This window comes from Gobius niger, assembly GCF_951799975.1.
Source record: "Gobius niger genome assembly, chromosome: 6".
In the NCBI taxonomy this organism is placed as follows: Eukaryota; Metazoa; Chordata; class Actinopteri; order Gobiiformes; family Gobiidae; genus Gobius; species Gobius niger.
Window position 1 is genome coordinate 5,499,814 of NC_136857.1, and position 25,966 is coordinate 5,525,779.

A 25,966-nucleotide genomic window follows, 5' to 3' on the forward strand; every position below is an offset into this window, starting at 1 on the left:
CAGCTGAGGTGGCTAGAGCATCTGTTTCGGATGCCTCCTGGTCGCCTCCCACCGTAGGTGTTCCAGGCATGTCCTAGTGGGACAAGGCCTCGTGGAAGGCCCAGGACACGCTGGAGGGACTATGTCTCCGAGCTGACCTGGTGTCGCCAGTCTCAGCAGGGCATTTCTGCTGAGACTGCTGCCCCCGCGACCCGGCCCCGGATAAAGCGGAAGAAAATGGGTGGATGGATGGATGGACAAATGGCAGAACCACTTTAAAATTCTAGATCTTTTGTTTAAACCAATCAGCACCAAATCTGAATTTAACAAAACTATCTTGAAGTAAAAAACATTGTATATTTGTATATTTCCTTTCTATAACTGAGTATCAAAAGTATTGTGATACATCGTTTCCAATTCTGTCCCAGCCCTGATAATATGATTTTCCAAATACAGTTCCACTTTTCCCTTATATAGTCCAGATTTAGTATTTAGTATTAATTCTTGTTTTTACACAATTAAATGTAGTGGAATTTAGTAAGAAATCTCAAATCATTATTGCATTTTTTCTCTCATATTGTGCAGCCCTATTGAGAAACTATACCGGTTACTAAATGTAAACAATATGCTGTAAACATGCTAACAAATCCATGATGCTTAGATATTTATAAAACAAACTTGGCATGACTGACAAATTGAATAATGTGGAGCACACAGCCGACACTCTGAAGTTCACAGTCAGCTTGTTTAGTTATTGTCCTCCGTTTCAACAATACTGTATCTTGAATGAGCCTTTGACAAAGCTGTACATGCATTTACACCAAACACTTTGTTTCTGCCGCTTTGACTCGTCCGTCAGTTTTTTCTGTCCCGTCTCGTGGCACCAAAAGCAGAACCAGGGACACGTCTTGCCGCCGCAGCGTGTTACTTACTTCAGACCCGGTCATAAAGTTCACGTGGAGTCTCGCGCAGCGGCGGTCCGTCGGGAGAGCACGGCCTTTTTAGTGGAAGTTGGTCACGTGACACTTGACATCGTCCAGGCTGAGCACCGTGCCCTGGTCACTGCTGGAGCTGTGCTTGTGCTTCTTATTGGAGCAGCGGCACAGCTTGTACTTTAACACCTGAGGTCAAAACAAAGGAGGAGGCGTCAGGGAGCAGACAGGGGGGGTTCGGTTCATCGCATGGCCGTACATTTAAGACTCTCAAAGATCTATCGGTTTATGCTAGTCTTTCCTCACTCAAGCTGGTCATTTGTTCAGCCAAAGCAGTAATAACAAAACAATGGCATCCACAATTCTGATAATAAGCATATATATTTAAAAGTACATTTTTTGGAGAGAACCAAAGTTAAAATGGACAAAAAAAATATGTATTAAGATCAACCTCTTACCCCTCGCATTTTCTCCAGTTCTACTTTACACAAATTTAAACGTTTCTTGAAAAAAGTGAAAATGAGACGAAAAAGCAACAAAAGAGTAATAGAAAAGTGACAAAAGTGAGACAAAAAAAGGGGCTAAAAGGCGAAGAAAATGTGGCGACAATGCAAGGAAATGTATCCGTTTAGATGGGTTTTGTAGATTTGGGTAAAGCTGAATTAGAGAAAATGGGCTTGGTTAAAGGAATAGGCCACCGTTTTTACATACTGGATTTTTTTACAATGTGGATTGTAAAAAAATCCACATTTATCCGCTTAGAAAATGTGGATTTTCTAAGCGGATAAAAGGGGGAACTATATTGTAAGGCGTAATAATACCAGGAGTAGTTCGAAATCCGTGCAGTAATCTTCACTTTACTGTGCGGATGCCAAACTACTCCTGGTATTATTACGCCTTACATTATAGTCCCCCCTTTTATCAGCTTAGAAAATCCACATTGTTTAATTTTGTGTAATTATACTTTGTAGTGGAACACTTTACGTAACCATATTTAAATAGGGAAAACGTGGAAGAGCTTGGTAGCTTCTATCTTGACCTGTTTTGGAGCTATAGAGGAGAGAGGGAGAGGCTAAATGCTAACGCCGTCTGCGCCGTGTTTACGTGATTGAAGGCACGGGGGAAGATCAGACAGGTCCTAAAGAACTCGTCAAAGCTAAGGGAAGAACATATCTCAGTATGTAAAAACGGTGGCCTATTCCTTTAAGACGGGGGTCAAGAGGTTATGGGGTTGTACCTATTTTCATCTCGTACCAGAGTGAAATCTACTTTGTGTTCTTGCAGGTTATGTGAATGATTGTAAAACCGGGTGTAGCACCAGAGGTGACTAGAGTATCCAAAATATTTCCTCAGGTAAGAGTAATGTTACCTTCAAATAATTTTACTCAAGTAAAAGAAACAAAAAGTACTTGGGTTACTTGAGTGTTACTTGAGTACTGTAAGTACTGAGTACTGTTTGAGCAAAAAAGTCAGATTAATTTTCAATGACCATAAATCGTGTGAAACAAAACATAAAATCGTGTGGAAATCGTGATATGAAAATTCCAAGAAAATGGCCTGAAAATACAGAAAAACTAAATAATTCTAAAGAAAAAAAACAAGGTGCACGAGATGAACAGCATCTATTTCAAAAATCAAAATGAAGCAAAATGAAAGTCTGACTTATTAGGATGGATAACATTTGTTGGAAGTGATAATGATCATTTTATTTCAGTGAAGCAGCAATTTAATGAAGAAATGTTGGACAGGAAAGTTATTTGTATTAGAATTTTCAAGCTGCTGACAGGAAGTGACATAGATAGAGGTAAAGCTCCACAACAGTTTGACTCATTTGCCATTGACATAACATGGTCGGCACGGCAACAGTTTAAAATTGTTGTCCTCTATCTCTGTCACTTCCTGTCAGTCTCCAATAAGGAAGTGAAACTATAAACATCACAAAAATGGTCAAACTGAAGAAAACTGGGTAAAACTTTTAGCTAAATCTTAAATATAATTGTGTTAACTATGTTTTAGCAAAAAAAGTGTCTAATGTGTCATATGCAGTATAAACCTTGCTACATAAAGTACACATACATAAAGTTAACCCTGCATTCACATAAAAAATCCAGACACCTCTCACCTCATAGAGATAGTCGAACAACTCCAAAATGGTGAGTATACTGGCCCCGATGAAGAGCCCCATCTGTCCTCCAATGTCACCTGAAGAAAGGACATTTGCTTTTTTATTTTACTAATTAAAGCAGCAGGGTAAAAAAAAAAAGAGGAAAAAGAAATACCCAAAAGTCCAGCCACTTCATAAGCCTTTTTCTGCTCTATTGTCTCATAATTAAGTGCCTCAAAGAAGATGTCCAGAACAAGTATGTTATCCCTGTAAAGACACAGAGAAAGAGCAGGTTTTCATGTCATGTAAGAACATAATAGAGCTGTACAGTATGAGGAAACATATCAAATCAAAAGCAAATCCCTTTATTCAAATTCTGAAAAAACAAAAACAAAATGAGGTTAAATTGTTTTGTGATTAACCTAAACACTTCTTCGGGGCAAAAGTTGGTGATAGAGTTCAATACAAGAGGTAAAAGTGGGCTGTGACGGGTACCAGTGCACAGGTGTTTAACCTCTAAACACCCACCTGAACAGAGCACATTTTTTTCCAGTTTGGCATTACCCAAATCTAAAAGCTTCTTACAAAAAACATCATAAGAGCAACAATGAAGTGACAAAACAGCATTGAAAAAGCGTGAAAAAGCCACAAAAGTGCTACATAAACATGATGAAAAAAGTGACAAGTGCATTAAAAAGGCATTTAAAAAGTAACATCAAAAAAGGGCATAAAAAGCAGAGAGACATTCAGCAAATTGTCAGTGCCAGGACTTAAATCCACGACACTGAGGACAGAACTGAGGATAACCTTTTTATTGCAACATACTGTATTCTACAAATAATAAGCATTGTGTTTGCTGATGGGTGGGACCTTCCAGGGGGTCGTGTGGCACAGAGTGGGGGTTGCAAAAATTATATTAAAGGGGCTAGATGCAAGTGAGCCATTTTATACTCACTACTGCCACCTCAGGCCATACATGTAACTGCAGGTTCTATATTAAGCTCGTGCATGACGGCACTTCGGACCCAAATTGACAACTTTTTGAGTGACAGTGCAGGATTTTAGAGGCAGAGGTGAACAGGTCTGGGCTCATTCTACACATTAGGACATTAGGACATTGTTGGAACATGAATTGGAAGGAAAATACTTAATTTGAACATTTTTAAACTCTGTATAGTCCCTTTAACACACAATTATATAAAATTCTTGATTGAAAAGACTTCTATTTGGGAAAAAAAGGGAATAACGTAAACTGTGTAGATCCTTCTCATTAAACCAGATTTTTTGCTGCTTGATTATTATCATAAGAACTAAAAACTTTACAAAGTGGGGTCCCAAATTGCTTGCATCGTAATTTTGGGGGTCACGGCCTGAAAGTGTGGGAACCCCTGATGCACTTACATCATTTTCATTTTCAACAGAGCTTTCAACGTCTACTAAAGTGTGGAGACAAATGACAAATTGAACCCTCTTGTGTACCGCGATAAGGATAACCTTCCATGTGCCAGTGCAGCCCTGTGTTTTTGCGCTTACTTGATGTACTGCTCCGTCCTGTTGTATTTCTTTGCCAGATACTTGGCCGAGGCTTTGCTGGGGATCTTGACAAACGACAGCTCTTTGCTGTAGCGCGTCATGTTGCAGGGCGTCTCACACACACAGAAGTCATTGTCCCGCTCCACCAGGAAATCTGCGGGAGGAAAACCAGACCGTTCAACACGTATGACAAGCTCTTACTGTGTGTTTGAGCATCATCAACTGGAACATGTTTCAGTTCAATTCCCAGGAGAGGCACACAAAAAAGTGTTATTACAAAGCCATTTAAATCAGACAGTGAGTTCAGTCTAAAGCTAAAAACGTGACTTGTTTAGGGCCAATGAGCCTCTTTCATCTTCTGAAAAAAAAAAATCTTTAAATCCGTACTTAAGAAGGCATTGCCAGAAAACAGGGTCTGATTCAGCCTGTTTTCCAACTTAAGACACATTCTTAAGTTGGGAAAATCATTCGCACCTGCGTTTTAAAGTGAAGGCCAAATTGGAAGTGCTTGCGTGTGAGGGATAATTAGCATATTCGCCATAAAAGAACAAGAGGTGCCGTGTGTAACAGGCAGCCAGAGGACACGAAGGGCAAAACGCAAATCCACAACTAATAACCAAGAAAACATCAAAAGAAAAAAGGACTTTAGGTCGAGTAGGCGCCGGGTGCTGCGAGGCTCAAGCATCCACACAATACTTTGCCGTCCGACTTGTAAACACAGGTTTGCACGATCGAGGCCGATACTCGATATCAAATAACGTTCAATTCAGTGGGCATTTAGTCCTATTTATAAATGGCAGCATTGACTGCAAATGTATTACTTTTAGCAGTAATACATACAGTACCGGTACTTAAGACCTGTCGTTAATAAGACCACAAGTAGATATTACCAACTTATTTCTGATTAAACATAGTAATATGTTAAAATTCTATTTATATGAATTAATCAAGACGGTGCACTCTTTCTACCAAATTATATTGGATTATTAATACTTACAAATATATAACATTTCTGAGTAAGGTGAGGCTGTGTTTCAGTTTCAAAATCTGGAACAGTCTTCATGAGGATGTGAGACAGGCCTCGACTCTGACAATGTTCAAATCCGTGCATATGACTGAAAGTATTTTATCTGCACTCTCGCCTTTTACTGTAATGGATTAATTTTATGTTGATGTTGTTGTTGATTCTATTTGCTTTCTTGTATTTATGCAACTGTGAAGCACTTTGAATTGCCTTGTGTATGGATTGTGCTCTACAAATAAACTTGCCTTGCCTTGCCTTGCCTAAGAGTCCTGCGAACTGTTAGGTTTAGGATCGTTTTCTTCCAGAGGAACATTTTCAGCTGAGAACAAATTTTCTGAAAGCCAAAAACCTTCCAAAGGCAAACTAATTTGTGCGTGAGAATGTGAGGCCCATTATTATCACTTTGCAGAAGATCGGCTTTTGGGCTTTGGATAACAGCGTGCGCCATTGATGTGTTAAGGAATATTTGAAGCTTTATTTGACGCTTTCAAGTAATTCTGCAGAATTAGCTGAATCTGCTGGAGGAGACTTCTGTACTTTAACTTCAAACTGCACCGAATGTGATCACACTGCAGTGAAAAGGGGCTGCGGTGGACGCCTAAACCTCATTGTATTAGATATTTTCCCTTATATCACTGGTCTGATGTGGTGTAACTGTTACATTGCATTGTTATCCTTTAGATTTTCAACCCTTGACGTACACTCCACTTGACAAAACTGGATAAAAATGGCTTTCCTTTATCCAAATACATGATCCTCTGTAATGAAGTTGGGACATTTCTCACCGAGTGCGGGATCAGCACATTCCTTGTACAGCTCCGGAGTGCAGTAAGGAGCATCTCCTGCAGACGAAGCAAAAATATTTAAAACAACACATTTTTCTTCATGTACAATTGTTCAGACTAAAAATAACTCGCCTGCATTAAGTTGTAACAAAACATCAATACTGTATATGTGTAATTAGCAATATGCTCCTATGTTGATCCCTATATTACTCTACTTATTATGATTATTAATGACTTTTCCTGAGAATGTGTTTGGTGCAGCGTGCAGTCCTCTTCATATTGTGATGACCAGACAAAACAGTGATTTGAGTGACCCCTTGTGGTTTACAAAAGCCTTTTACTCAACAACTAAACCATTGAAACACTGAAAACTCCATTGTCAATTTGAGTTTCTGTATTATTGTTGAAATATTGCTTTGTCTTCATGTGCATAGACAGGTTTTCATGTTTATTCCCTATTACTTAGCTTGATCGAATACATAGGCAAAGTAATTCCTAAAGATGAAATACAGTTGTGCTATCTATGTTCAGGAACAGGAACAGGAAAAGGAAAGTTTGCTTCATGATGGGCTGATCCTCCCAATGATAGCCAAGCCCTACTTTTAGAAATACTGGTGCTGTATATTTGAATAGACATCACAGTTAAGGGAATGTAAAGCTCTTTATTTGCCACAAACGGGAAAACCTGCCCAGCGTGTTTTTCGAGGTAGGGGAAACCGGAGCACTTGGAAACTCCACAGAGAAAGGCCTCATTGAATTCAGGACGAACCGCTCAACCACTGGAACTCAGGCGGATTTTTGGATATAAAAAAAACAACAACCTGTGTTTGCTCTTTGCTCTGGGCAATATAATCAAATTTCTCAAAATCTGATGTTTCCTGCTCCACTGTAGAAAAATGGTTTGTCTGACTGACCTGTTATGTTCACTTTAATAACCTCTTAACCCCCGGCTTAACCAAGCGCATTTCCTTTAGTTCAGCTTTACCTGAATCTTAAATGCTTAATGACCAGAGAACTTACAGGCTCTAGGCCAGTGTGACGCCTCATTTGAAAGCTAAGGCCTACAAAACTGATTGTAACTTTATTTGTCACTGCGTTTATGTCACATTTTGGAAATGTTTTTTGCATAATTTTCTTTAACGTTTTTTCTTGCTTTTATGTTCTGTTTTTTTGTCACATTTTTGTCGCTCTTTTGTTGCGTTTTCTTCAATTTCAGTTTCTTTTTATTTATTTTTTATTGTGGTGTTGTTGCTTTTCCAGCACATCTCTCTGTCGCTTTTTTGTCACTTTTCTGTTTTGTGATTTTGTCAGTTTTTTTTGCTTTTCTATCAATTCTTTGTCACTTTTTTGTTGCTTTTTCATACACGTTTTCATCCCTATTGTGACTCTACTTTTCAAGCTTATATTTTCAAGCTTTATTGTTGCTTTTCCAGCACATCTTTGTCGCTCTTTAGTTGCTTCTTTGTTGCTTTTTTGTCACTTTTTTGTTTTGTGATTTTGTCAGTTTTTTTTTCTTTTCTATCAATTATTTGTTGCTTTTCCATCCATTCTTTGTCACTTTTTTGTTGATTTTCCATCCACGTTTTCATCCCTATTTTGACTCTACTTTTCAAGCTTTTATTTTCAAGCTTTATTGTTGCTTTTCCAGCACATTTTTGTCACTCTCTAGTTGCTTATTGTTCCTTTTTTGTCACATTTGTGTCGCTCTTTTGTTGTGTTTTCTTCCATTTCTATTTCTTTTTATTTCTTTTTCATTGTGGTGTTGTTGCTTTTCCAGCACATTTCTTTGTCGCTTTTCTGTCACTTTTTTGTTTTGTGATTTTGTCCGTTTTTTTGCTTTTCTATCAATTTTTTGTTGCTTTTCTATCCATTCTTTGTCACTTTTTTGTTGCAGTTTCATCCACGTTTTCATCCCTATTGTGACTCTACTTTTCAAGCTTTTATTTTCAAGCTTTATTGTTACTTTTCCAGCACATTTCTTTGTCGCTTTTTTGTCACTTTTTTGTTTTGTGATTTTGTCCGTTTTTTTTGCTTTTCTATCAATTTTTTGTACATTTTTGTTGCTTTTCTATCCACCTTTTCATCCCTATTGTGACTCTACTTTTCAAGCTTATATTTTCAAGCTTTATTGTTGCTTTTCCAGCACATCTTTGTCGCTCTTTAGTTGCTTCTTTGTTGCTTTTTTGTCACATTTTGACTCTACTTTTAAAGCTTTTATTTTCAAGCTTTATTGTTACTTTTCCAGCACATTTTTGTCGCTCTTTAGTTGCTTCTTTTTTGCTTTTTTGTCACATTTTTGTCGCTCTTTTGTCTTTTGTTGCGTTTTCTTCCATTTCTATTTCTTTTTATTTCTTTTTTATTGTGGTGTCATTGCTTTTCCAGCACATTTCTTTGTCGCTTTTCTGTCACTTTTTTGTTTTGTGATTTTGTCAGGTTTTTTTGCTTTTCTATCAATTTTTTCTACATTTTTTGTTGCTTTTCTATCCATCCTTTGTCACTTTTTTGTTGCGTTTTCATCCACGTTTTCATCCCTATTTTGACTCTACATTTCAAGCTTTTATTTTCAAGCTTCATTGTTACTTTTCCAGCACATTTTTGTTGCTCTTTAGTTGCTTCTTTGTTGCTTTTTTGTCACATTTTGACTCTACTTTTCAAGCTTTTATATTTAGATGAAGCCAAGCTGTTGAAAATGTGCTTGATTCAGGTGGGGGTAAAGAGGCTACATTACAGACCTTGCAGCTGCTCAGTCTTCCGTACCTGGCATGTGCACCATTCGGCAGTTGCAGTTGTCCACCAGGTAGCGTGTCTCGCAGTCGATTCGACAGGCCGTGATGCTGTAGGTGTCAAAGAAGTCCGAGTCCATGGGCGTCACCTTACAGTCTCCCCAGGGCGGAGGCAGATATATGAGCTGACAGGAGAACGAAACAAAACAATAAAGGTCAACGTGGTGCTGATACTACTACAGTTCCTCTCTAGTGCTCACACGTTTTAAAATAATTATAGTAATTTGGAAAAGAAATAGAGAAAGGGAAAAACTTTGGTGCCATGGAGGAGAAGTGTGCGCTCAAAGGAAGCGAGAATGAAGGATGTGTCTAGAATAATGGGTCGGCCATTTTTCTTGACGGAGGGTCGATTTTCTTCATCGTGAAAAGACCAAGGGCCGGACCTGCCAATTTCAGCCCAAAGTAAAGCACTATTTTCAACAAATGCCAGCGTTGTATGTACATGAGTAGAGCTAGGTACCGTTAAACAACACCAGTCTGGTATCCGGGAAAAAGTTCAGGTTCTACTGGTGTCTAAAGCCGGTATGGAAAAAATATAAAATATAAATATAAACAATTTTTTTTCCCCCTTTTTTTTTTTTTGCCAATTTTTTCCCCTGTTTGTATAATATATATTTTTTATTTTTGCCAATTTTTTATTACTAATATTTCACCTATTTTGCCCCATTTTTCCCAATTTATTTCCCAATTTTCCCGACATTTCTTGACATTGGAGATGAACCTGAAAATGTAAATGCGCAGATCTTCCACACATTATTGTTCTGTTTTCTGGTTCTCAACAGTGTTAATTTCGTCGACTAAAATATTTAGTCTTAATTTTAGTCAAAGTGATATTTTTGACGACTAACATTGGACTAAAACTAAATTAAAGTTTTTCATGAGACTAAAACCATGACTAAAATGTTCAGATATTTTAGTCGACTAAAATAAGACTAAATAAAAATGAAAAGGAGAGACTAAAATCATCCAATGTTCTATGCATAGTCTGAAACAGCCTCATATCATGTAAATTCTCTGCCAAAGGAGCAGCTCCATAAAGCAGAAGAGCTTTATTAAATATGATTATAATACATATTATAAAAGCCGACTAAATTAGTCTTAAATTTAGTCGACTAAAATGACATGCAATTTTAGTCGACTAAAACTAGACTAAAATTTAAAAGATTTTTTTGACTAAATCTCGACTAAAATTAAAATACATTTTAGTCAAAAGACTAAGACTAAATAAAAATATGTTGTCAAAATTAACACTGGTTCTCGACGCCAACTATTTGCGTATCGGTATCGGTAAAAAAAAAGTATCGTTCAGGTATCGGTATCGAAACCAATGTAATTTTACCCAGCCCTATAGATGACCTAATTGGCCGTTCTGTTTGGATAAATGGAAAGAATTGCCTGTATTTTGGACATTTTTAGAATCCTCTAACAGGCATTTGATTTCTGACTTGTGTAACAATGTCATCTTCAAAATCATTCAAAACATCCTGAGGGCCAGAGGTTCTCTGCTGGAGGGCCGGATTTGGCCCACGGGCCTGACATTGCCTACCTCTACAGCAGGGGGAGGCAAGTTTTCTTAACGGAGGGCCAATTTTTTTCATTGTATAAAGGCCAAGGGCCAAAATGAGATAAATGACTTAAAATTGCTTGAATAAAAGGTTCTTTATGTTGAATTTGAGTCTGTTTGGACTAATCTAAGATAAAGATAAAGATACAAATGCTGATGCCAATGGAACGAGCATAAAACCCACTTTGAAATCAGACAAATGAACTTTTACCTTTAAAAAGATTTGTTTTTCACTTGAAATTATACAATATAATCTGAAATAAGAGAATAATGACTTGTTCCATTGGCGATAAGATGTTTTATCTGATCTAAGACCAGACCAAATCTACTCATACTTTTGATCGAATCTCTTAATTCGAGAAGGTTTCTGTCATTACTTCCTTAAAATTATTTTTATTTTAAGTTGTACATAATATGACCTAATTGGGTGTATTAACAGTATTAACATTCTATATCACTCTGACAACAGTTACAGAACATTCTATATCACTCTGGCAACAGTTAAAGAACATTCTATATCACTCTGACAACAGTTAAAGAACAATCTATATCACTCTGACAACAGTTAAAGAACATTCTATATCACTCTGACAACAGTTAAAGAACAATCTATATCACTCTGACAACAGTTAAAGAACAATCTATATCACTCTGACAACAGTTAAAGAACATTCTATATCACTCTGACAACAGTTACAGAACATTCTATATCACTCTGACAACAGTTAAAGAACATTCTATATCACTCTGGCAACAGTTAAAGGACATTCTATATCACTCTGACAACAGTTACAGAACATTCTATATCACTCTGACAACAGTTACAGAACATTCTATATCACTCTGACAACAGTTAAAGAACATTCTATATCACTCTGGCAACAGTTAAAGGACATTCTATATCACTCTGACAACAGTTACAGAACATTCTATATCACTCTGGCAACAGTTAAAGAACATTCTATATCACTCTGACAACAGTTAAAGGACATTCTATATCACTCTGACAACAGTTACAGAACATTCAATATCACTCTGACAACAGTTAAAGGACATTCTATATCACTCTGACAACAGTTACAGAACATTCAATATCACTCTGACAACAGTTACAGAACATTCAATATCACTCTGACAACAGTTACAGAACATTCTATATCACTCTGACAACAGTTACAGAACATTCTATATCACTCTGGCAACAGTTAAAGAACATTCTATATCACTCTGGCAACAGTTAAAGGACATTCTATATCACTCTGACAACAGTTACAGAACATTCTATATCACTCTGACAAAAGTTAAAGAACATTCAATATCACTCTGACAACAGTTAAAGAACATTCTATATCACTCTGACAACAGTTACAGAACATTCAATATCACTCTGACAACAGTTACAGAACATTCAATATCACTCTGGCAACAGTTAAAGGACATTCTATATCACTCTGACAACAGTTACAGAACATTCTATATCACTTTGACAACAGTTAAAGAACATTCTATATCACTCTGACAACAGTTAAAGGACATTCTATATCACTCTGACAACAGTTACAGAACATTCTATATCACTCTGACAACAGTTACAGAACATTCTATATCACTCTGACAACAGTTAAAGAACATTCTATATCACTCTGGCAACAGTTAAAGGACATTCTATATCACTCTGACAACAGTTACAGAACATTCTATATCACTCTGACAACAGTTACAGAACATTCTATATCACTCTGACAACAGTTAAAGAACATTCTATATCACTCTGGCAACAGTTAAAGGACATTCTATATCACTCTGACAACAGTTACAGAACATTCTATATCACTCTGACAACAGTTACAGAACATTCTATATCACTCTGACAACAGTTAAAGAACATTCTATATCACTCTGGCAACAGTTAAAGAACATTCTATATCACTCTGGCAACAGTTAAAGGACATTCTATATCACTCTGACAACAGTTAAAGGACATTCTATATCACTCTGACAACAGTTACAGAACATTCAATATCACTCTGACAACAGTTAAAGGACATTCTATATCACTCTGACAACAGTTACAGAACATTCAATATCACTCTGACAACAGTTACAGAACATTCAATATCACTCTGACAACAGTTACAGAACATTCTATATCACTCTGACAACAGTTACAGAACATTCTATATCACTCTGGCAACAGTTAAAGAACATTCTATATCACTCTGGCAACAGTTAAAGGACATTCTATATCACTCTGACAACAGTTACAGAACATTCTATATCACTCTGACAAAAGTTAAAGAACATTCAATATCACTCTGACAACAGTTACAGAACATTCTATATCACTCTGACAAAAGTTAAAGAACATTCAATATCACTCTGAAAACAGTTAAAGAACATTCTATATCACTCTGACAACAGTTACAGAACATTCAATATCACTCTGACAACAGTTACAGAACATTCAATATCACTCTGACAACAGTTACAGAACATTCTATATCACTCTGGCAACAGTTAAAGGACATTCTATATCACTCTGACAACAGTTACAGAAAATTCTATATCACTCTGACAACAGTTAAAGGACATTCTATATCACTCTGACAACAGTTACAGAACATTCTATATCACTCTGACAACAGTTACAGAACATTCAATATCACTCTGACAACAGTTACAGAACATTCAATATCACTCTGACAACAGTTACAGAACATTCTATATCACTCTGACAACAGTTACAGAACATTCAATATCACTCTGACAACAGTATTAACATTCTATATCACTCTGGCAACAGTTAAAGAACATTCTATATCACTCTGACAACAGTTACAGAACATTCAATATCACTCTGACAACAGTTAAAGGACATTCTATATCACTCTGGCAACAGTTAAAGAACATTCTATATCACTCTGGCAACAGTTACAGAACATTCAATATCACTCTGACAACAGTTACAGAACATTCAATATCACTCTGACAACAGTTACAGAACATTCTATATCACTCTGACAACAGTTACAGAACATTCTATATCACTCTGACAACAGTTAAAGGACATTCTATATCACTCTGGCAACAGTTAAAGGACATTCTATATCACTCTGACAACAGTTACAGAACATTCTATATCACTCTGACAACAGTTACAGAACATTCTATATCACTCTGGCAACAGTTAAAGAACATTCTATATCACTCTGACAACAGTTACAGAACATTCTATATCACTCTGACAACAGTTACAGAACATTCTATATCACTCTGACAACAGTTAAAGAACATTCTATATCACTCTGACAACAGTTAAAGGACATTCTATATCACTCTGGCAACAGTTAAAGGACATTCTATATCACTCTGGCAACAGTTACAGAAAATTCAATATCACTCTGACAACAGTTACAGAACATTCTATATCACTCTGGCAACAGTTAAAGGACATTCTATATCACTCTGACAACAGTTAAAGGACATTCTATATCACTCTGACAACAGTTAAAGGACATTCTATATCACTCTGACAACAGTTAAAGAACATTCTATATCACTCTGACAACAGTTAAAGGACATTCTATATCACTCTGGCAACAGTTACAGAACATTCTATATCACTCTGACAACAGTTACAGAACATTCTATATCACTCTGGCAACAGTTAAAGGACATTCTATATCACTCTGACAACAGTTAAAGAACATTCTATATCACTCTGACAACAGTTACAGAACATTCAATATCACTCTGACAACAGTTACAGAACATTCAATATCACTCTGACAACAGTTAAAGAACATTCTATATCACTCTGGCAACAGTTACAGAACATTCAATATCACTCTGACAACAGTTACAGAACATTCTATATCACTCTGACAACAGTTAAAGGACATTCTATATCACTCTGGCAACAGTTAAAGAACATTCTATATCACTCTGACAACAGTTAAAGAACATTCTATATCACTCTGACAACAGTTACAGAACATTCAATATCACTCTGACAACAGTTACAGAACATTCTATATCACTCTGACAACAGTTACAGAACATTCTATATCACTCTGACAACAGTTACAGAACATTCTATATCACTCTGACAACAGTTAAAGGACATTCTACATCACTCTGACAACAGTTACAGAACATTCTATATCACTCTGGCAACAGTTACAGAACATTCTATATCACTCTGACAACAGTTACAGAACATTCTATATCACTCTGGCAACAGTTACAGAACATTCTATATCACTCTGACAACAGTTACAGAACATTCTACATCACTCTGGCAACAGTTAAAGAACATTCTATATCACTCTGACAACAGTTAAAGAACATTCTATATCACTCTGGCAACAGTTACAGAACATTCTATATCACTCTGACAACAGTTACAGAACATTCTATATCACTCTGACAACAAAGAACATTCTATATCACTCTGACAACAGTTACAGAACATTCTATATCACTCTGACAACAGTTACAGAACATTCTATATCACTCTGACAACAGTTAAAGGACATTCTATATCACTCTGACAACAGTTAAAGAACATTCTATATCACTCTGACAACAGTTAAAGAACATTCTATATCACTCTGACAACAGTTAAAGGACATTCTATATCACTCTGACAACAGTTAAAGAACATTCTATATCACTCTGACAACAGTTAAAGGACATTCTATATCACTCTGGCAACAGTTAAAGAACATTCTATATCACTCTGGCAACAGTTAAAGAACATTCTATATCACTCTGACAACAGTTAAAGGACATTCTATATCACTCTGGCAACAGTTACAGAACATTCTATATCACTCTGACAGCAGTTACAGAACATTCTATTTCACTCTGACAACAGTTACAGAACATTCTATTTCACTCTGACAACAGTTACAGAACATTTTATATCACTCTGACAACAGTTACAGAACATTCTATTTCACTCTGACAACAGTTACAGAACATTCTATTTCACCCTGACAACAGTTAAACAACATTCTATATCACTCTGGCAACAGTTAAAGAACATTCTATATCACTCTGGCAACAGTTAAAGAACATTCTATTTCACTCTGACAACAGTTAAAGAACATTCTATATCACTCTGGCAACAGTTAAAGAACATTCTATATCACTCTGACAACAGTTACAGAACATTCTATATCACTCTGACAACAGTTACAGAACATTCTATATCACTCTGGCAACAGTTAAAGAACATTCTATATCACTCTGACAACAGTTACAGAACATTCTATATCACTCTGGCAACAGTTAAAGAACATTCTATATCACTCTGGCAACAGTTAAAGAACATTCTATATCACTCTGACAACAGTTACAAAACATTCTATATCACTCTGACAACAGTTACAGAACATTCTATATCACTCTGGCAACAGTTAAAGAACATTCTATATCACTCTGACAACAGTTACAGAACATTCTATATCACTCTGGCAACAGTTAAAGAACATTCTATATCACTCTGGCAACAGTTAAAGAACATTCTATATCACTCTGACAACAGTTACAGAACATTCTATATCACTCTGACAACAGTTACAGAACATTCTATATCACTCTGACAACAGTTACAGAACATTCTATATCACTCTGGCAACAGTTAAAGAACATTCTATATCACTCTGGCAACAGTTACAGAACATTCTATATCACTCTGGCAACAGTTAAAGAACATTCTATATCACTCTGACAACAGTTACAGAACATTCTATATCACTCTGAAAACAGTTAAAGAACATTCTATATCACTCTGACAACAGTTACAGAACATTCTATTTCACTCTGACAACAGTTAAAGAACATTCTATATCACTCTGGCAACAGTTAAAGAACATTCTATATCACTCTGACAACAGTTACAGAACATTCTATATCACTCTGACAACAGTTACAGAACATTCTATATCACTCTGGCAACAGTTAAAGAACATTCTATGTCACTCTGGCAACAGTTAAAGAACATTCTATATCACTCTGGCAACAGTTAAAGAACATTCTATATCACTCTGGCAACAGTTAAAGGACATTCTACATCACTCTGACGACAGTTACAGAACATTCTATATCACTCTGGCAACAGTTACAGAACATTCTATATCACTCTGACAACAGTTACAGAACATTCTATATCACCCTGACAACAGTTAAAGAACATTCTATATCACTCTGACAACAGTTAAAGGACATTCTATATCACTCTGACAGCAGTTACAGAACATTCTATATCACCCTGACAACAGTTACAGAACATTCTATTTCACTCTGACAACAGTTACAGAACATTTTATATCACCCTGACAACAGTTAAACAACATTCTATATCACTCTGGCAACAGTTAAAGAACATTCTATATCACTCTGGCAACAGTTACAGAACATTCTATATCACTCTGACAACAGTTACAGAACATTCTATATCACTCTGACAACAGTTACAGAACATTCTATATCACTCTGACAACAGTTACAGAACATTCTATATCACTCTGGCAACAGTTACAGAACATTCTATATCACTCTGGCAACAGTTACAGAACATTCTATATCACTCTGACAACAGTTACAGAACATTCTATATCACTCTGACAACAGTTACAGAACATTCTATATCACTCTGACAACAGTTACAGAACATTCTATATCACTCTGACAACAGTTAAAGGACATTCTACATCACTCTGACAACAGTTACAGAACATTCTATATCACTCTGGCAACAGTTACAGAACATTCTATATCACTCTGACAACAGTTACAGAACATTCTATATCACTCTGGCAACAGTTACAGAACATTCTATATCACTCTGACAACAGTTACAGAACATTCTACATCACTCTGGCAACAGTTAAAGAACATTCTATATCACTCTGACAACAGTTAAAGGACATTCTATATCACTCTGACAACAGTTAAAGAACATTCTATATCACTCTGACAACAGTTAAAGGACATTCTATATCACTCTGACAACAGTTAAAGGACATTCTATATCACTCTGGCAACAGTTACAGAACATTCAATATCACTCTGACAACAGTTAAAGGACATTCTATATCACTCTGACAACAGTTAAAGGACATTCTATATCACTCTGACAACAGTTAAAGAACATTCTATATCACTCTGACAACAGTTAAAGGACATTCTATATCACTCTGACAACAGTTAAAGGACATTCTATATCACTCTGGCAACAGTTAAAGGACATTCTATATCACTCTGGCAACAGTTACAGAACATTCAATATCACTCTGACAACAGTTACAGAACATTCAATATCACTCTGACAACAGTTACAGAACAGTCTATATCACTCTGACAACAGTTACAGAACATTCTATATCACTCTGGCAACAGTTAAAGGACATTCTATATCACTCTGACAACAGTTAAAGAACATTCTATATCACTCTGACAACAGTTACAGAACATTCAATATCACTCTGACAACAGTTACAGAACATTCAATATCACTCTGACAACAGTTAAAGAACATTCTATATCACTCTGGCAACAGTTACAGAACATTCAATATCACTCTGACAACAGTTACAGAACATTCTATATCACTCTGACAACAGTTAAAGGACATTCTATATCACTCTGACAACAGTTACAGAACATTCAATATCACTCTGACAACAGTTACAGAACATTCTATATCACTCTGACAACAGTTACAGAACATTCTATATCACTCTGACAACAGTTACAGAACATTCTATATCACTCTGACAACAGTTAAAGGACATTCTACATCACTCTGACAACAGTTACAGAACATTCTATATCACTCTGGCAACAGTTACAGAACATTCTATATCACTCTGACAACAGTTACAGAACATTCTATATCACTCTGGCAACAGTTACAGAACATTCTATATCACTCTGACAACAGTTACAGAACATTCTACATCACTCTGGCAACAGTTAAAGAACATTCTATATCACTCTGACAACAGTTAAAGAACATTCTATATCACTCTGGCAACAGTTACAGAACATTCTATATCACTCTGACAACAGTTACAGAACATTCTATATCACTCTGACAACAAAGAACATTCTATATCACTCTGACAACAGTTACAGAACATTCTATATCACTCTGACAACAGTTACAGAACATTCTATATCACTCTGACAACAGTTAAAGGACATTCTATATCACTCTGACAACAGTTAAAGAACATTCTATATCACTCTGACAACAGTTACAGAACATTCTATATCACTCTGACAACAGTTAAAGGACATTCTATATCACTCTGGCAACAGTTAAAGAACATTCTATATCACTCTGACAACAGTTAAAGAACATTCTATATCACTCTGACAACAGTTAAAGAACATTCTATATCACTCTGACAACAGTTAAAGGACATTCTATATCACTCTGACAACAGTTAAAGAACATTCTATATCACTCTGACAACAGTTAAAGGACATTCTATATCACTCTGGCAACAGTTAAAGAACATTCTATATCACTCTGGCAACAGTTAAAGAACATTCTATATCACTCTGGCAACAGTTAAAGAACATTCTATATCACTCTGACAACAGTTACAGAACATTCTATATCACTCTGGCAACAGTTACAGAACATTCAATATCACTCTGACAACAGTTACAGAACATTCAATATCACTCTGACAACAGTTACAGAACATTCTATATCACTCTGACAACAGTTACAGAACATTCTATATCACTCTGACAACAGTTAAAGAACATTCTATATCACTCTGACAACAGTTAAAGGACATTCTATATCACTCTGGCAACAGTTAAAGGACATTCTATATCACTCTGGCAACAGTTACAGAACATTCAATATCACTCTGACAACAGTTAAAGGACATTCTATATCACTCTGACAACAGTTAAAGGACATTCTATATCACTCTGACAACAGTTAAAGAACATTCTATATCACTCTGACAACAGTTAAAGGACATTCTATATCACTCTGACAACAGTTAAAGGACATTCTATATCACTCTGGCAACAGTTACAGAACATTCAATATCACTCTGACAACAGTTAAAGGACATTCTATATCACTCTGGCAACAGTTAAAGGACATTCTATATCACTCTGACAACAGTTAAAGAACATTCTATATCACTCTGACAACAGTTAAAGGACATTCTATATCACTCTGACAACAGTTAAAGGACATTCTATATCACTCTGGCAACAGTTAAAGGACATTCTATATCACTCTGGCAACAGTTACAGAACATTCAATATCACTCTGACAACAGTTACAGAACATTCAATATCACTCTGACAACAGTTACAGAACATTCTATATCACTCTGACAACAGTTACAGAACATTCTATATCACTCTGGCAACAGTTAAAGGACATTCTATATCACTCTGACAACAGTTAAAGAACATTCTATATCACTCTGGCAACAGTTACAGAACATTCAATATCACTCTGACAACAGTTACAGAACATTCTATATCACTCTGACAACAGTTAAAGGACATTCTATATCACTCTGACAACAGTTACAGAACATTCAATACCACTCTGGCAACAGTTACAGAACATTCTATATCACTCTGACAACAGTTACAGAACATTCTATATCACTCTGGCAACAGTTACAGAACATTCTATATCACTCTGACAACAGTTACAGAACATTCTATATCACTCTGGCAACAGTTACAGAACATTCTATATCACTCTGACAACAGTTACAGAACATTCTACATCACTCTGGCAACAGTTAAAGAACATTCTATATCACTCTGACAACAGTTAAAGAACATTCTATATCACTCTGGCAACAGTTACAGAACATTCTATATCACTCTGACAACAGTTACAGAACATTCTATATCACTCTGACAACAAAGAACATTCTATATCACTCTGACAACAGTTACAGAACATTCTATATCACTCTGACAACAGTTACAGAACATTCTATATCACTCTGACAACAGTTAAAGGACATTCTATATCACTCTGACAACAGTTAAAGAACATTCTATATCACTCTGACAACAGTTACAGAACATTCTATATCACTCTGACAACAGTTAAAGGACATTCTATATCACTCTGGCAACAGTTAAAGAACATTCTATATCACTCTGACAACAGTTAAAGAACATTCTATATCACTCTGACAACAGTTAAAGAACATTCTATATCACTCTGACAACAGTTAAAGGACATTCTATATCACTCTGACAACAGTTAAAGAACATTCTATATCACTCTGACAACAGTTAAAGGACATTCTATATCACTCTGGCAACAGTTAAAGAACATTCTATATCACTCTGGCAACAGTTAAAGAACATTCTATATCACTCTGACAACAGTTAAAGGACATTCTATATCACTCTGGCAACAGTTAAAGAACATTCTATATCACTCTGACAGCAGTTACAGAACATTCTATATCACTCTGACAGCAGTTACAGAACATTCTATTTCACTCTGACAACAGTTACAGAACATTCTATTTCACTCTGACAACAGTTACAGAACATTTTATATCACTCTGACAGCAGTTACAGAACATTCTATTTCACTCTGACAACAGTTACAGAACATTCTATATCACTCTGACAACAAAGAACATTCTATATCACTCTGACAACAGTTACAGAACATTCTATATCACTCTGACAACAGTTACAGAACATTCTACATCACTCTGGCAACAGTTAAAGAACATTCTATATCACTCTGACAACAGTTAAAGAACATTCTATATCACTCTGGCAACAGTTACAGAACATTCTATATCACTCTGACAACAGTTACAGAACATTCTATATCACTCTGACAACAAAGAACATTCTATATCACTCTGACAACAGTTACAGAACATTCTATATCACTCTGACAACAGTTACAGAACATTCTATATCACTCTGACAACAGTTAAAGGACATTCTATATCACTCTGACAACAGTTAAAGAACATTCTATATCACTCTGACAACAGTTACAGAACATTCTATATCACTCTGACAACAGTTAAAGGACATTCTATATCACTCTGGCAACAGTTAAAGAACATTCTATATCACTCTGACAACAGTTAAAGAACATTCTATATCACTCTGACAACAGTTAAAGAACATTCTATATCACTCTGACAACAGTTAAAGGACATTCTATATCACTCTGACAACAGTTAAAGAACATTCTATATCACTCTGACAACAGTTAAAGGACATTCTATATCACTCTGGCAACAGTTAAAGAACATTCTATATCACTCTGGCAACAGTTAAAGAACATTCTATATCACTCTGACAACAGTTAAAGGACATTCTATATCACTCTGGCAACAGTTAAAGAACATTCTATATCACTCTGACAGCAGTTACAGAACATTCTATATCACTCTGACAGCAGTTACAGAACATTCTATTTCACTCTGACAACAGTTACAGAACATTCTATTTCACTCTGACAACAGTTACAGAACATTCTATTTCACCCTGACAACAGTTAAACAACATTCTATATCACTCTGGCAACAGTTAAAGAACATTCTATATCACTCTGGCAACAGTTAAAGAACATTCTATATCACTCTGGCAACAGTTAAAGAACATTCTATTTCACTCTGACAACAGTTAAAGAACATTCTATATCACTCTGGCAACAGTTAAAGAACATTCTATATCACTCTGACAACAGTTACAGAACATTCTATATCACTCTGACAACAGTTACAGAACATTCTATATCACTCTGGCAACAGTTAAAGAACATTCTATATCACTCTGACAACAGTTACAGAACATTCTATATCACTCTGGCAACAGTTAAAGAACATTCTATATCACTCTGGCAACAGTTAAAGAACATTCTATATCACTCTGACAACAGTTACAAAACATTCTATATCACTCTGACAACAGTTACAGAACATTCTATATCACTCTGACAACAGTTACAGAACATTCTATATCACTCTGACAACAGTTACAGAACATTCTATATCACTCTGACAACAGTTACAGAACATTCTATATCACTCTGGCAACAGTTAAAGAACATTCTATATCACTCTGGCAACAGTTAAAGAACATTCTATATCACTCTGACAACAGTTACAGAACATTCTATATCACTCTGGCAACAGTTAAAGAACATTCTATATCACTCTGGCAACAGTTAAAGAACATTCTATATCACTCTGACAACAGTTACAGAACATTCTATATCACTCTGACAACAGTTACAGAACATTCTATATCACTCTGACAACAGTTACAGAACATTCTATATCACTCTGGCAACAGTTAAAGAACATTCTATATCACTCTGACAACAGTTACAGAACATTCTATTTCACTCTGACAACAGTTAAAGAACATTCTATATCACTCTGGCAACAGTTAAAGAACATTCTATATCACTCTGACAACAGTTACAGAACATTCTATATCACTCTGACAACAGTTACAGAACATTCTATATCACTCTGGCAACAGTTAAAGAACATTCTATGTCACTCTGGCAACAGTTAAAGAACATTCTATATCACTCTGGCAACAGTTAAAGAACATTCTATATCACTCTGGCAACAGTTAAAGGACATTCTACATCACTCTGACGACAGATACAGAACATTCTATATCACTCTGGCAACAGTTAAAGAACATTCTATGTCACTCTGGCAACAGTTAAAGAACATTCTATATCACTCTGGCAACAGTTAAAGAACATTCTATATCACTCTGGCAACAGTTAAAGGACATTCTACATCACTCTGACGACAGATACAGAACATTCTATATCACTCTGACAACAGTTACAGAACATTCTATATCACCCTGACAACAGTTAAAGAACATTCTATATCACTCTGACAACAGTTAAAGGACATTCTATATCACTCTGACAACAGTTACAGAACATTCTATATCACTCTGACAACAGTTACAGAACATTCTATATCACCCTGACAACAGTTACAGAACATTCTATTTCACTCTGACAACAGTTACAGAACATTTTATATCACCCTGACAACAGTTAAACAACATTCTATATCACTCTGGCAACAGTTAAAGAACATTCTATATCACTCTGGCAACAGTTACAGAACATTCTATATCACTCTGACAACAGTTACAGAACATTCTATATCACTCTGACAACAGTTACAGAACATTTTATATCACCCTGACAACAGTTACAGAACATTCTATTTCACTCTGACAACAGTTACAGAACATTCTATATCACTCTGACAACAGTTAAAGAACATTCTATATCACTCTGACAACAGTTAAAGGACATTCTATATCACTCTGGCAACAGTTAAAGGACATTCTATATCACTCTGGCAACAGTTACAGAACATTCAATATCACTCTGACAACAGTTAAAGGACATTCTATATCACTCTGGCAACAGTTAAAGAACATTCTATATCACTCTGGCAACAGTTAAAGGACATTCTACATCACTCTGACGACAGTTACAGAACATTCTATATCACTCTGGCAACAGTTACAGAACATTCTATATCACTCTGACAACAGTTACAGAACATTCTATATCACCCTGACAACAGTTAAAGAACATTCTATATCACTCTGACAACAGTTAAAGGACATTCTATATCACTCTGACAACAGTTACAGAACATTCTATATCACTCTGACAGCAGTTACAGAACATTCTATATCACTCTGACAGCAGTTACAGAACATTCTATATCACCCTGACAACAGTTACAGAACATTCTATTTCACTCTGACAACAGTTACAGAACATTTTATATCACCCTGACAACAGTTAAACAACATTCTATATCACTCTGGCAACAGTTAAAGAACATTCTATATCACTCTGGCAACAGTTACAGAACATTCTATATCACTCTGACAACAGTTACAGAACATTCTATATCACTCTGACAACAGTTACAGAACATTTTATATCACCCTGACAACAGTTACAGAACATTCTATTTCACTCTGACAACAGTTACAGAACATTCTATATCACTCTGACAACAGTTACAGAACATTCTATATCACTCTGGCAACAGTTACAGAACATTCTATATCACTCTGACAACAGTTACAGAACATTCTACATCACTCTGGCAACAGTTAAAGAACATTCTATATCACTCTGACAACAGTTAAAGAACATTCTATATCACTCTGGCAACAGTTACAGAACATTCTATATCACTCTGACAACAGTTACAGAACATTCTATATCACTCTGACAACAAAGAACATTCTATATCACTCTGACAACAGTTACAGAACATTCTATATCACTCTGACAACAGTTACAGAACATTCTATATCACTCTGACAACAGTTAAAGGACATTCTATATCACTCTGACAACAGTTAAAGAACATTCTATATCACTCTGACAACAGTTACAGAACATTCTATATCACTCTGACAACAGTTAAAGGACATTCTATATCACTCTGGCAACAGTTAAAGAACATTCTATATCACTCTGACAACAGTTAAAGAACATTCTATATCACTCTGACAACAGTTAAAGAACATTCTATATCACTCTGACAACAGTTAAAGGACATTCTATATCACTCTGACAACAGTTAAAGAACATTCTATATCACTCTGACAACAGTTAAAGGACATTCTATATCACTCTGGCAACAGTTAAAGAACATTCTATATCACTCTGGCAACAGTTAAAGAACATTCTATATCACTCTGGCAACAGTTAAAGAACATTCTATATCACTCTGACAACAGTTACAGAACATTCTATATCACTCTGGCAACAGTTACAGAACATTCAATATCACTCTGACAACAGTTACAGAACATTCAATATCACTCTGACAACAGTTACAGAACATTCTATATCACTCTGACAACAGTTAAAGAACATTCTATATCACTCTGACAACAGTTAAAGGACATTCTATATCACTCTGGCAACAGTTAAAGGACATTCTATATCACTCTGGCAACAGTTACAGAACATTCAATATCACTCTGACAACAGTTAAAGGACATTCTATATCACTCTGACAACAGTTAAAGGACATTCTATATCACTCTGACAACAGTTAAAGAACATTCTATATCACTCTGACAACAGTTAAAGGACATTCTATATCACTCTGACAACAGTTAAAGGACATTCTATATCACTCTGGCAACAGTTACAGAACATTCAATATCACTCTGACAACAGTTA

General features: G+C 35.8%; 1 protein-coding gene across 1 annotated transcript in view; it reads right to left on the bottom strand.

Annotated features, from left to right (window-relative positions):
• Positions 1–484: 484 nt before the first annotated feature.
• The window catches only part of LOC306964712 (acid-sensing ion channel 1-like), a 121,756-nt gene continuing 96,274 nt past the window's right edge, over positions 485–25,966 (bottom strand). The window contains exons 5-10 of the mRNA XM_079558825.1: positions 9,115–9,265; positions 6,358–6,414; positions 4,549–4,702; positions 3,191–3,282; positions 3,034–3,113; positions 485–1,100 (exon numbers count right to left, since the gene is read on the bottom strand). Of these exons, the coding sequence (XP_079414951.1) occupies positions 981–1,100; positions 3,034–3,113; positions 3,191–3,282; positions 4,549–4,702; positions 6,358–6,414; positions 9,115–9,265 (654 nt within the window). The 3' untranslated portion in view covers positions 485–980. The remainder of the gene's footprint in view (positions 1,101–3,033; positions 3,114–3,190; positions 3,283–4,548; positions 4,703–6,357; positions 6,415–9,114; positions 9,266–25,966) is intronic.